We start from the raw sequence: 12626 nt of genomic DNA on the forward strand, positions 1-12626 counted from the left end.
AGGACGAAGATGGCTGATGGATAGAAGAGGAAGGAGACATACTGGGGATGTTGCTGTGGTGGTAGGTGCAGTGGTTATGCTGTAAGAATGGGACCAGAGTGTGCAGGAAGTCATGTGGACTCAGCAGAACAAGTTCCTTCAGCACATCTGAAACAAGCAGAACAACATGTAAACTTAAGACTTAATACAGTCAGAAAATCAGCCGCACATCTGTGCTTTATCAGTAAATTTGGTGCAACAGTAAAATACTGAGAAAAAAAACTTTAGACTTATTTAGTCTTACAAACATAACTCCAGATGTGGAGAAGAATATAGTTACTTGGATTGTATAGTGAACGTAACCGTGAAAGACTGTTACCCAGGCAGGCGTTGCGGAGCTCAGGAGGGCTGTAGGAGTTGAGGAGTGTCAGCAGCTTGTGGGCGAAGTCTATCCTCTCCTGCCACTGGATCAGAGCCTGCTTCACATCTGTGCAGATACAAAACAAATCAGCTCAGCACCTGCAGGAAAATACATCTGCACATACCACTGCAGCAGGGTTTGCCGAGTTAAGACAACATGAAGGAATACTCTCACTGCAAACACACGCTGCAATGTTCCTGAGGTGCCACACTCTGCTTTGAATCTCTCCAGCATACTGTGGACAAAATGTGATGCTCTGCTACAAATCGTAACCTCCAGTATATATCAGCCATAAAACAAGCCTCCCAGCGAGGCACTCTGACCTTTGCGCTGCAGGTATGGCCGAGTGGCTTTCAGGACAGACAGGAAAATAGAAAGCAGCTCCACCAGGTCTCCTGTGACGTGGCATGCCGTCGCCTCATGGTACATCATGTGAAGAGTGTTAAAGGACTGCAGGGGACAGACAGACAGAGATCATTCATAAAGAGTACAGGTTTATTCAATGTTTGACAGTCTGGTGTAAAGGAGATCCTGATCACACCTCAGTCATGAGGATGAGTCCTCTGTTGAAGACCACCAGCAGTCGGTCCTCGTCATTCTCCAGCAGAACTCTGAAGGCACTGAGAAAAGCAGCAAGTCATTTAGAAACATACTATAAGCTCCTGGACGAGCCAGTATACAATTTTCCACACAACACTTGTATGTTTATGTGTTTGTGTACGGACCTGATAAGAGTAGTCCAGCAGGAGCGTCCGTCCAGGCAGCGCAGATAGCAGCTGATGGTGGTTTTCTTAAACTGTTTCACATCCTCCACCTCTTCTTCCCTCATGTCAGCACGCTGTGCCACAAACAGCTGCATCAGGTTGAACAGCTCCTCCACCGCCTGCAGAGGGCATCACACAGGCGTTATGTGCGTGTTACTGTGTGGATTTTTTTTCTTTTTTAATCCAGATTAGTGCAAACAAATGTCCACTCACCCCCGGATACTGGCTAGCATGTGGTGTCAGGTTCTTGAAGGCCCACTGAATGTTTTGGTGCGAAGCCAACTGGCGAGTGAAAGTGGGCGATTGCTCGCAGCACATGCGCAGGATCCCGTAATAGGCGGGCAGCATGCCACGGTTGAAGAGCACCACCTCCTGGTCATCGTGGTCTGCCAGGATGTAGTTGAAGGCGATGTTCTTGGTCACCACCGGATTCTGCACAACCAGCCGGACGTTCTCTGGACAGTCCACGCACACATTGTACCAGAAGGAAAGCAGAGCCTGCTTGTTGTGGTTGGTGGCAATGGCTGGCTCTGACAGTTTAGGCTATAAAACAGAAAAGAGAACACATCCATGAGAGCGGTTCATCATTATGAACAATGGTAAAAGAAACACAAACCTGGAAGAGGTTCCAGAGGTCCATGAAGTATCCAGAGAACATGAGCTTCTCTGTCTTGGAGATGAGGCAGTAGGTCATGAAACTGAAGTACTGCACCAGCTTGGTGGTTCCGTGAACGCTGGCATCCACATACAGCTTGGCACGACCCAGCAGCCCCAGAAGCAGGTTATAGACCTGGTGCAGGACCACAGTGGTGTCGGGTGACAATGGCAGCTCACGGGTCGGCAAGTGGAGGGAGCGGGTGGAACGAAACATTTGACGGAAGGAGTTGCTGGGGATGAGGGAGACCAAGAGGTAGGCAGCCGCTGGAGAGAGGGGAGACGGGTTCAGTCAAACAGAAACACTGATCACTTTCACTGCTGAGAGCAAAACTACAACATGTGCCAAACAGTTAATATCCAGATCGAGACTGTGCCGTGGTTCTTACATGTGCGGACTCTAGGATAGTTGTGTGCCAGCAGGAACCGTTCCACCCAGTTCTCCATGTTCTGCAGCACCCAGCTGTGTGCCAGTTTGTTCCTGGGAGTCTGGACGGCCAGCCAGTCCAAACACTGGGACGGATTGTACTCGATCACCTGACGGAACGCACACAAATTTTAGAAATCATGAGCACTGCTAAGAAACATCTGTGTTTATTATTAATGCTACTATCTTCTATTAAGTATTGGCTTGAAAGAACACCAGTATAAGCTAAGAATAACTAGATTTTTTTAGGTCTGACTGTTCCACCAATAGGGTATAATCACTGTGTTGATGCTGCTTTATTTTTTCTTTCATTTATTTAAAAGCCGACTCAGAAGACGTTTATTTCATTTCATGTTAGAGAAATCTGTATTCAGATTTCCAAAACCTGGACGAGAGTGTTTAGCACAGCTTTCCTGCTGATCACTAGGCAATGTTCCTCACATGCTACATTTACTGTCTATTCAACTTAACAATATGCAATAGTAGAATCTGGTATGGATTTCCTTCTGAAACTTTATCTACCTCCCAGATTCTCTGGAGGATGTAGGAGGCGAAAGAGGGCATCCCTGGGGGTCCACCTGCAAACTCCATCAACATTGTGAGCAGCTTGAAGAAAGGATTAGCAGCCTGATGAAAAGGGAGGGAAATGTATCTTTAGAATGAGACAAAATACAAATGAGAAGAAAAAAAAACAGTGATATATATATATATATAAAATCTGCTTACCTCAGGAGTCAACTTTGCAATGGAGGTGAAAAGCATTGAGACAATCTACAGAGATGAATTACACGGTCAACGTTAGAAAATCATCTGTACTGTAAATGCTGCTGTTGTGCAAATGTGCAGGTGCCAAAATAAATGGCACACAGTAAAAGTCAGCTGGTTTCCTTAAACCTACGTGTTCGGCCAGTCGATTGTTATAGCGACAGAGACTGAAGATGAGGTTGCAGGTCTGTCTGATGTTGATGCCATCTCTGATGTGCTGGAAGAGAAAGGGGAAGCCCTTCCCCCCCGTCAGGGCTGCCATGTCACTCTGAGATAGAGTCAGATGTCTGCACAGGAACGAAGCAGAAATGTATTTGAATGCACATCTAGAATTTAAACAAGAACAATATTTGTGTGTTTGTATCCCGCCTGCGTCCTGTGATCATACCTCTCAGAGCGAGACTGCTCCACCAGCAGAGCAATGAGTGCGATCATCTTCTCCAGAGCTGCAGGACGATATTTCTCCTCAGCCAAAGACAAAATGTCCTCCTCCTCATCCTCCTCCTCTCCTTCCTCCTCGGACAGCACCTCCACCTGAGGCTGAGGGAGTGCATTTATCATTTGCTCTGTTCATTATGCTGCCTTTATCTTGTCAATCATTAATATACGACAGCAAGTAAAAAGCATATAAAGAAAAAGTACCATTTAGATAACCGTACACAAAACGGTGTGTAAACCTACATTCTCTGGGCCTTTGGTTCCCATGTAGAAATGCACCATGATGGAGATAGCTTGTAGTGACAACAGGAACTGACTCTGTGAACACAGTCAAACAACACATCAACTAAATGAAAAAACAACGTCTTACTGTCTTAGAGATCTGGCCATACGAGACACTGACCTCCTCCTCTCCCATCTTGGCAAACTCATAGAGAAAAGCGAAGTACTCGGTCAGGTGTTTGCTGTGTGGCTTGACGCCGTGCTCCATGATGGACAGGAGGGTCTTAACAAAGCGAGTGACGCAGGATCTGCTGCCAATATCCTCCACCGGCCCATCCATGTCGTCAGAGCTGAACAGAGGATGAGAAAGCTGTTTACAGGTGTGTCAGAGATTGAGCCCAGTCCTACACGTCTCCACTCTTAGCTGCTGTCCTTAATGCATGTAGCAAACTAAACTGAACTTTGAGTCGGTTTCAGGTATGTGGAGCTGAAAATCTTTCTCAGAGTCTCAGTGTGCAGAGACACCGAGTGACACTCAGCTCCTGTCTGGATCTCTGTTGCCAACTGATTTCAGACACAACACTGTGTTTGTGCTGCACACCTCTAATGGCACCATCAAATTACAACGTTATTTTGTTCATCAATACATTATAATTCCTTTCATAGCTATTTAGACTTATGTAAAATGATTTCATATACTGTACACATATTTTAATATAATACACTAACAAAGTGATAGCAAGTTTTGAGGATTTAATACTTAAAAATAAATAAATAAATGTGTGACATATACCCGTCCTCCATGCCAGGTTGCAGGTAGAGATGAGCATGAACCGGCCGCAGCCTCTGGATGACATGAATACACAACCTCTGGAACATCTGGAACACAAAAGCAAAGTTTTTCTGACACGAGACAATATGTAATAGTAAATAGAACTAATTAGTTTTAGTTTTAATAGCGCTGTTTAATGTATATTTTGTTTATGTTATTACACAAATAACAGTAACTGACCTGTCTAACAATCTGATTGGGACATTTTATGAGGATCTGCATTGGCCACCAGTTATCATCGGCCATTCGATCCAAAAACCACTGAAAAAAAAAACAACACAAATCATCACTGAGCATCCAACACTCAACACAAAACCGTTTGATTTGTAGACTTCAAAATAACACTGAATCTTTTAAAGGTCAGACCTCGCAGGCAGCCTGGCTGTTGTTGAACTGTTTGGTAAGCAGTTCAATCCACTGCAGCATGGTAGGCTGGAGGTATCAGAGACACACGTCAGTTAGCTTCTCAACCAGAGTCACAAACAGACTAACAGTAGTTAGAATGAACATATAACAGTGAAATATACATTACCTTCTCCTTGGAGTGAATGAAAGTCTCAAGGACGAACGATGTGCTGAGCTGTAGATGACAGAAAGCAAAAGAATATAGCTTATGTGACAGCATGAAACCTCAACTACATCTTATTAGGAATTTTAAGGATTTTACTGAAAATTAAAATTGAAAATATGAGTAATCCTATACTATTTCTCACCTTGGCAGTCATGAGGGAGACTGCTTTGGGGTCTGGTAGAGTGCTGGGGATGCTGCTGCAGAGCTGCCACATGAACCTGAAAAAGTAACATAATAATATTAAACTCATCATGGAAGAATTAGCGCTGATTATACAAAGACTGACAGGAGTTCAACAAAATGTGTTTCTCACCCGAAATAGGTGTGCTCAAATATGTTTTTGTCCTGCAGAAACTGCATGTTGTCATGCCAAATCCACTGAAAGATACAGACAGAAATATGTGAGACTTGAACGTCTACTTATGTCTACAATATTTAAGTTGAGAAAGAAGACCCACGGTACCTCAAGTAGATCAGGAGAGACATCAAAACTAAAGTCTTTCCCATTCTCCTCCTCCAGCTCCACTCTCTTGTAAAACAGCATGTAGGCACTGTGTGTCTGAAAGTACCATTGACAGTTCAATGTCAGCTGAACCACACATTATCACTGAAAGACACAAGAGCAGGTGGGACAGCAGCTTCTTACCTTCTCAAAGGAGAAGTCCATAAACTTGTCAGTGACAGAGTCGTAGGTTTTAGTCTGAAAGAGAAAGACGATAGAAAATCAAAGGTGACGGACTGAATGAAGTGGGAGTATTTGTTATTACATGGCAGCAACCTCCTACCGTCATCTCTCCACCGAAGCATTCAGATGCCAGCTGAGCCGAGTCGAAAGGCTTCACCTCTGCATCGTTAAACAGGTACCTGCAAATGGTTTGCCATGTTTTACACACAAGAAACTTAAAACTAAACTAAAATAAGCCTTCAAAGGTTATCTGCCCTCACCATTTGTTGTTCTTGTAGGCGTGTGGGTTTACGATGTCCCTGATAAAGCTGTAATAATGTCCGCCATCGGCTGTTCCCGTGTGCACAGTGACGCCGATGAGGTCATATTCATAGCTCTCTGTGACCGTTGACTCTCCTTCCTCCCGAAAACCTTAAGGCCATAACACACGCACATTTCTCCAATTACTAAAATGCCCCCATTTATTTTAAATATATTTATTCACTACAGTATGTTGTGACAAACCTTCCTTGCGCTCTCCTTTGCCCATGAGGAAATCCTCAGTGTAAGGTGTCATATCAAGGCGTAGGGGGAAGGAGAAGTGTGTGTTGACCTTCTCTTTCATCATGGTCACCATGTTGAACGTGTATCTCATGGTGTTGAAGCTCAGGATGCGTGGCAGCTTTTTGAAACAGGCTCTGTGTGAAGAGCGGAAAACAGATTAGATAGATTTCTTTGTTTGTTTACATTTACATTTTAAACATTTAAAATTCGTTCCAACCTTTTCTCTGCGCGGACCTTCTTGCCACACTGGGAGCAGGTGTACATGTTGTCTCCCTCTAGAGTGTCCTTTATGGTCACTTCATCCAGCGACTCCTGGAAAGGGAGAACAGGACAAAGAATCTTCACGTAAGTCTGGAGTGCAAGTCACACTACTATTCAAACAAATCTGTCAGAGACCAGAGTAACGAAAACTTCAAAGTCCACTGTGGCCTTTGTTATAAATTGTATCAAGACACTTCAAGAAACTCTCCTATACTAGAAAAAAGAAGTTAGGACTATGAAGATTACAGAAGATCCTGAAAAATGCCAAAACACATGCACCTGCCAGAAGATACAAGAAAAAGACAGAATCGTTAGCCACTATGCAAAAAACCTCTACTCTGTTGAGTCCGACTTGTCTCCAAAGACCTGTGCTGGTCCAGCTGTTGTTCAACAAGCTAATTCTCTGGTAAGATTGTTCCAGCAGAGACCACAATAGACTAATTAACACTCACGTAGATGTTCTTCATATCAGCCACTTGGCACCTGACGGTGTAAAACTCCTCTGCAGTCTGACTGACGTGGTCACAGTCCTGTCGGAAACAGAACAAATCTTCACTCACATACAATTTACCACCAGCTACAACAGTCATTCATTTTAACAGTGAATGTGTTTCTTTTTAAATTAGTCTCAAACTCACCAGAGAAACCACATTGTTAGTGATGACGCCTCCAAACAGAGTCTTGACTGTGTTTTTCTGAGTCAAAAAAAATAAATAAGAATCACATATGTATTCAAAGTATGACACAATAAAACTATAAATACAAACTACATTTATTCAGGTTACTATTTGTACAACCTTTGATAGTGTGTATCTTGTCTTGCACATGTATTACACATATATATATATATAAAATCCCATGTCATCCATACTGAGTGTGTGCATGTTTGTGCATGTTTGTGTTAGTGTGTACCAGCTCCTGGGACATCTCTTCTATCTTGGTGATGAGGTCAGTGAAGAACTCAGTCATGTCTTTCTGCTCGCCAGTGTTAAGAGGCTGTTTGTCCATTGTGTACGTTTTACAAAATGGCCGGGGGTTGTATGCTTTCCTTTCACTCTCCTGAAAACACACACACAGACAAACACAACAATCACAGACAAAGATTGTCGGTTTACTTCACAATAATTTCCGACTTCCCTACTTTAAGCATATTGATAAGCCTATTTTAAACTCACCATCAGATATGTGAACATCTTCTGCAGTTCCAGCAGTGTCGTCTTGTGTTTGATATCCTCAGCATACTGCAGACGCACAAACAGGATGAGCCATATTTCAAATGTCATTTCAAATTTCCATGTTCTCTCTTCTGTCTTACAGGTACTAACCTTGGCTGTAAAGACTGCTTGGCGGGCCTCAGGGATCATGTAGAGCTGCTGGATGGTGGAGGCCAAGTAACAGGTCGCTCCCAGGTTGGTCAAACCCACAAAGCGGCACTCGGCCCGAACGTCATCGTGGGGCCAGTAGTCCCACTTGTAGGGGGCATGAGAGGCTGAAGGAAAAACACATTTTCAGCATGGCTGTTTCAATAGTTTGCTTTCTACATAATTACATTCCTACAGGTTTGTCCCAGTGTCTCCTGCACAAATCCCACTTGTGGGAGAGTAGCTTGTAGAAACTGACTGGATTCAATGTAGCAACGCTCAAATTGAGTCAGATAACTGTCCCAGAGGACTCCTGACACAGAGTGTAGCTTGCAGATATGTTTTGTAGATAAACTACCAACGAAACGTTTATCAAGCACTTAATGCTACTAAATGATCTAAATTATCATGTTGCTCTGTGTCTCTTGCTAGGTACAATGACCTTCAGAAAGAATCTCCTAACAAACATATTATAAGATGTAAATCCTAAATCACCCTCACCCTGCATGTGCTGTGACATGACCCAGTTGTGGAGCAGCCGGTAGTTTTCCACAGAGCCCTTCACAGTCTCCACGAGCAGGTCATAGGCAGCGGCCCTGGCAGCGTGGGACTTGCACTTTGGCTGAGCACGGTCTGCTAGGCTGGGGAGGAGGAAGAGAAGGTTGTAGACGTCACGCAGGAACTCCTGCCCCTCACGGGAGAACTTGAAGGGAGGTTTGTGTTTGAGGACACTGGTGGCGAGACGCAGTAGGCCTGTCAGCCCATCGTCTTCGATGGTCCCATCCTGCTGATCTAGGATCTCACGGCTAGAGGAGAGGAACCAAAATTTTAAAATTATTAAATAAAAGATTGATTTAAAATCAATGATTTATAAACATTATTATTTAGCATGTAGAAATTTGCAGTTGTGTCTGTGTTCAGTCTAACCTCCTGATGCAGTCAGCGAGGTGTCGGGCGAGAGCGTCCAGGTCCAGCAGAGTGGTCTGCATCGAGCCAGCCAGCGACAGAGAGGGAGAGACCTTCTGTGAGTTCAAACAGATCAATGCTAGCAACCGTTCGATACAAAAAACAGAGAGATTCTAAACCTATAAACTTTGGCTACATATCAGTATGATCATCAGTTCTGTGGTTTGATGTTCCCACCTGGCTGGCGTCTTTAACATGGATGTTATCGATGAGTTTGCAAAGCAGCCAGAAGTACTCCTTACACCCCGTCCTGAGCAGGGGCTCCTCCTCATAGTCCTCTACCTGCAAGTACAATTGATTAAATCCTTGTCAATAAAAGAGCACACATATTTTTTAAACAGAAGCAGCTCTATATATATACGTGTCCCAGTGTTTCCAGAGAGACAAACTGCATTCAATGTAGCAAAACTTAAACTGAGTCAAATCATCATCCCGGAGGACTACAGCCCCAGAGTGTAGCTTGGAGGGAGCAAGCCCACCTGCATGCATGTTTAATGTGTGCTAAGAGGGTTAGCATGGGTGCATGTTTGTATGTGTGTGAGACGCACCCTCAGTGGTTTGAGGGCTTGTGCGTCGGGCAGGAACTTGAGCAGCGTGGAGGCGGCGAGCAGCAGAAAGGATCTGTTGATGGACTCTCCTCCTTCCAAACCAGACAGGGAGAGCTTGTAGAGGCCGTTACATGCCTCATGCCTCACTGCCGGCTAAAAACAAAACAAAAATCAACCATACACAGCAACAGATGTAAATGACATATTTAACTTTATATTTATATTATAGGTTAGTTCATATCTTTTTGCCTGGTTAGAAATTACAAGTTCAACCATTCTTCTCAAGGTCATGACAGATATTTTTCTCGAGTCTAATAATTTGCCACAAAAAAATCTTGCAAAATTGTTGGGACCAGCTCACCTCAGGCACCAACAGGGCGAGTTTCTTCAGCCAGTCATGGAGGTGATCACTGTCAGCCAGACTGGACTTCACTGTGGACGAGCAGTGAGCCCAGCTCACCAGCAGCCACATGGAGTAGTGAGTCACTGTAAAGAAAACTCATGTCAGGTTCCAGACATAAATAATGACCGTTTTCTTCTGGCAGATGAGTTGTTCCATCCTTTAAGTATTTTACTATTATCAATGTCCCAACATTTCTTCATAAATTCTCACCTTCATGCCGTGACCTGTGGTCAGACTGAGCCTTTAAAACTCTGTAAAACGAAGTGTCACATGTAAATGATCCTTGCTGTGTCAGCTAGTTAAAAAATGACTTTTTGAATTTTTGTGTAGCATACCTGTGTGCAAGGTTGTCATAGGTGTAGGCCACGTTGATCAAACGCTGGATCAGGTTGGTGCCTTGAACTAGACTGAGGAACACCTGTGACCCAACAGACAGATCAGCTGATGATCAACTCCCAGAACTCAGAGCTATCATTTCTGCTGCACAGCCCTGTGTAGTTTTATATTTACCTCGGTCAGTCGAGGGATGTGCAGACCCTTCCCATGATCTACTGTGGATTTTCGGGATTTGCCTGGCCATGCACGTTTCCGCTGGCTGTCGGCGAGGCCGGACCAAGAGAAGACATCATGATAGGCCAGGTCTAGGTCTGCAGGGTCTACAGCAAACTGGCAGATCAGCTTCAGCAAGCAGGCCAAGCAGTCCAGCAGCCACTGCAGATGGGGACAGGAGGGTGTGAGCAATACACCTTTAAAGAAGGTTTGACAAAATAATAATAAAGTTTATTTTTTTGATTTCCTCACCACAGTCCAGGACTCCTGGTCTTTGGGTTCAAGGATACCAGAATTGAAGATCTCAAGGAGCAGTTGCAGACCTCCAGATGAAACAAACTGAAAAAAGGACAGGAGTGTTTAGTGCAAAAACATAGTTTGAACATTTTGCACTGTGGTTCCAGTGATGTACTGTGTACCTTGCAACTCCAGGTGTTCTTGCTGTTTTCTATCTGATCCTCACTGGAATCGTCTGAGTCTGGGTAAAGGTCACTGTAGCTGCCCTGGAAGATTGAGGGTTAAACACACATGACAAACAAGAACCACATAATAAAATGTTGTAATCTTACATTCTATTTTTGGCTTCATCAGGAACATATTTTTGTCTTTATGCATATTTTTATATACACAAATATATAAAAACCAAAAAAAACATTAAACATGAAGTCTCATGTGCGTCACGTACAGTTGACTCTCGGTGGATGCGCCGGTTGGGTTTGCCCAGAGCCTCAATAATTTCCAGAGCGTACAGCAGCTTGTGTGGACTTTTAATCCTCAGCAGCTCCTTCCAGCACAAACCTTCCCCATTCTATGAACACACAAACTTGAGTTATTAACAACATTCCACTCTGCAAGTGAGTGCCGAGTGTGGTGACTGACCGTGTCATCTGAAATGTTCTGAAAGGCCTGCAGCATCTTGGGACACGTAGGAAGAAGCATCAACAGCTCCCAAACACGACGTGACAGATTCTCTGCATGAAGATGAAGCTCCTCACAGCGTGTACTCTGGATTTAAAAAAAACAAAAAACGTGTTACATTGTCTCTCTCTCGTAACTGTATTTAATACAAACATATAACATGCATGCTCACTGTGTTGACACCCACATCTGGGCTTTCGTGGACCTTCTCCGTGTTGGGGCTGGGTGGTTTGAAACAGGCCAGCATCTCCAGCAGGTCGAAGAGCGTAGTGAGGTGTGGCTCTTGGAGGAGCAGCAGCATGGGAATGTGCTCCTTCTGAGGAGGAGGCAGACAGGAGGCTGGCAGCTGGACTCCCTCGCCTTTCCTCTCCCTCCGTGGAGCTCCCAGAGAGACAAACACCATCTGGGGATCAAACAGAAAAACATAACTCAGAAATTAATCATATGGTTCATACAACTCCAGTCTAAAGCAGTTTTGGTATAATTTAGTGTCACCTACATGATTAGAAATAAAAACTAGAGAAATGGTTTAGAACACAGACAGCAGCTTCTTATGAACTGACAAAACACAAAGTTACCTGCATGTCTTTAAAGCCCAGCTCATGCAGAGTCTTCTCGTCATAGTCTGTGGTGAGTTCATGACCAGAAGAGATCATCCTGACTGGACCCATCAAACCACCTGTGGGGAAACGACCTTTTTAAAACACCACCATACGAGAGGATCTACTGACAGGATGAAACTGACAGATATTTATGAGTAACAACAACAAGGGCTGACCAGGGAAGTCTCCTGGTTGCCTGCCGCTCTGGCCGAACTCCTGCAGCTGAGCCTGCTGGTTCATCTGCTCCTTCTGCAGGTTCTCATACCAGTGGGTTACCTCAGCCCGCAGGTCAGCAACCTGGTCGCTGGGATACATCTCTATGGTCATCTGCAAATAAACACATATGTAACTTGCTGAATTTAAGTATCATTTACTTTGGCTAGCAAGAATATAATTTTTAAATGAAACAAGCTGTTTTGAATACCTGATGCACTACTACATATTAAATCAATATAACTATATTAATACAGAACAGGAGACTGAATCATTTCTCCTCTCTGCCTGTAGTTGGCAGTTGGACAGCACCTTGTCAGGCAGGCCAGCAGGCTGACAGACGATTCTGAGCGGCAGAGACTGTTTGTCACTCAGAGCCTTCAGATGGCTGCTGATTCCGGTCCCCTCGATCTGCCACTGCCGCAGGTGGTAGGCAAACCTGCCGGAAACATTAAACAAAATATGCTGTTGATCTCTACTACTGTGTAATATGAATCGTTTTTG

At 44.1% G+C, this 12626-nt stretch overlaps 1 protein-coding gene across 4 annotated transcripts in view; it reads right to left on the minus strand.

The window, feature by feature from the left end:
* Nucleotides 1-12626, minus strand: part of LOC114438487 (ubiquitin carboxyl-terminal hydrolase 34-like) — a 33791-nt gene that overhangs the window by 3250 nt on the left and 17915 nt on the right. The window contains exons 25-71 of one of the 4 annotated variants that reach the window (XM_028409883.1): nt 12435-12561; nt 12086-12236; nt 11886-11986; nt 11480-11710; nt 11269-11394; nt 11075-11197; nt 10809-10892; nt 10642-10728; nt 10351-10551; nt 10176-10258; nt 10051-10091; nt 9799-9923; nt 9438-9590; nt 9067-9171; nt 8851-8945; nt 8425-8729; nt 7888-8051; nt 7738-7803; nt 7475-7621; nt 7201-7257; nt 7015-7092; nt 6519-6613; nt 6263-6435; nt 6019-6169; nt 5859-5937; nt 5720-5773; nt 5537-5632; nt 5387-5451; nt 5216-5291; nt 5035-5082; nt 4869-4934; nt 4683-4763; nt 4464-4549; nt 3852-4020; nt 3692-3766; nt 3399-3550; nt 3144-3297; nt 2972-3016; nt 2768-2872; nt 2208-2355; nt 1781-2085; nt 1378-1707; nt 1126-1283; nt 942-1020; nt 724-850; nt 359-466; nt 43-147 (exon numbers count right to left, since the gene is read on the minus strand). In XM_028409883.1, the coding sequence (XP_028265684.1) occupies nt 43-147; nt 359-466; nt 724-850; nt 942-1020; nt 1126-1283; nt 1378-1707; nt 1781-2085; nt 2208-2355; nt 2768-2872; nt 2972-3016; nt 3144-3297; nt 3399-3550; nt 3692-3766; nt 3852-4020; nt 4464-4549; nt 4683-4763; nt 4869-4934; nt 5035-5082; nt 5216-5291; nt 5387-5451; nt 5537-5632; nt 5720-5773; nt 5859-5937; nt 6019-6169; nt 6263-6435; nt 6519-6613; nt 7015-7092; nt 7201-7257; nt 7475-7621; nt 7738-7803; nt 7888-8051; nt 8425-8729; nt 8851-8945; nt 9067-9171; nt 9438-9590; nt 9799-9923; nt 10051-10091; nt 10176-10258; nt 10351-10551; nt 10642-10728; nt 10809-10892; nt 11075-11197; nt 11269-11394; nt 11480-11710; nt 11886-11986; nt 12086-12236; nt 12435-12561 (5780 nt within the window). The remainder of the gene's footprint in view (nt 1-42; nt 148-358; nt 467-723; nt 851-941; nt 1021-1125; nt 1284-1377; nt 1708-1780; nt 2086-2207; nt 2356-2767; nt 2873-2971; nt 3017-3143; nt 3298-3398; nt 3551-3691; nt 3767-3851; nt 4021-4463; nt 4550-4682; nt 4764-4868; nt 4935-5034; nt 5083-5215; nt 5292-5386; nt 5452-5536; nt 5633-5719; nt 5774-5858; nt 5938-6018; nt 6170-6262; nt 6436-6518; nt 6614-7014; nt 7093-7200; nt 7258-7474; nt 7622-7737; nt 7804-7887; nt 8052-8424; nt 8730-8850; nt 8946-9066; nt 9172-9437; nt 9591-9798; nt 9924-10050; nt 10092-10175; nt 10259-10350; nt 10552-10641; nt 10729-10808; nt 10893-11074; nt 11198-11268; nt 11395-11479; nt 11711-11885; nt 11987-12085; nt 12237-12434; nt 12562-12626) is intronic. The other 3 variants (XM_028409913.1, XM_028409903.1, XM_028409893.1) reach the window with 3 other exon arrangements.

This window comes from Parambassis ranga, chromosome 1, assembly GCF_900634625.1.
Source record: "Parambassis ranga chromosome 1, fParRan2.1, whole genome shotgun sequence".
Lineage (NCBI taxonomy): Eukaryota > Metazoa > Chordata > Actinopteri > Ambassidae > Parambassis > Parambassis ranga.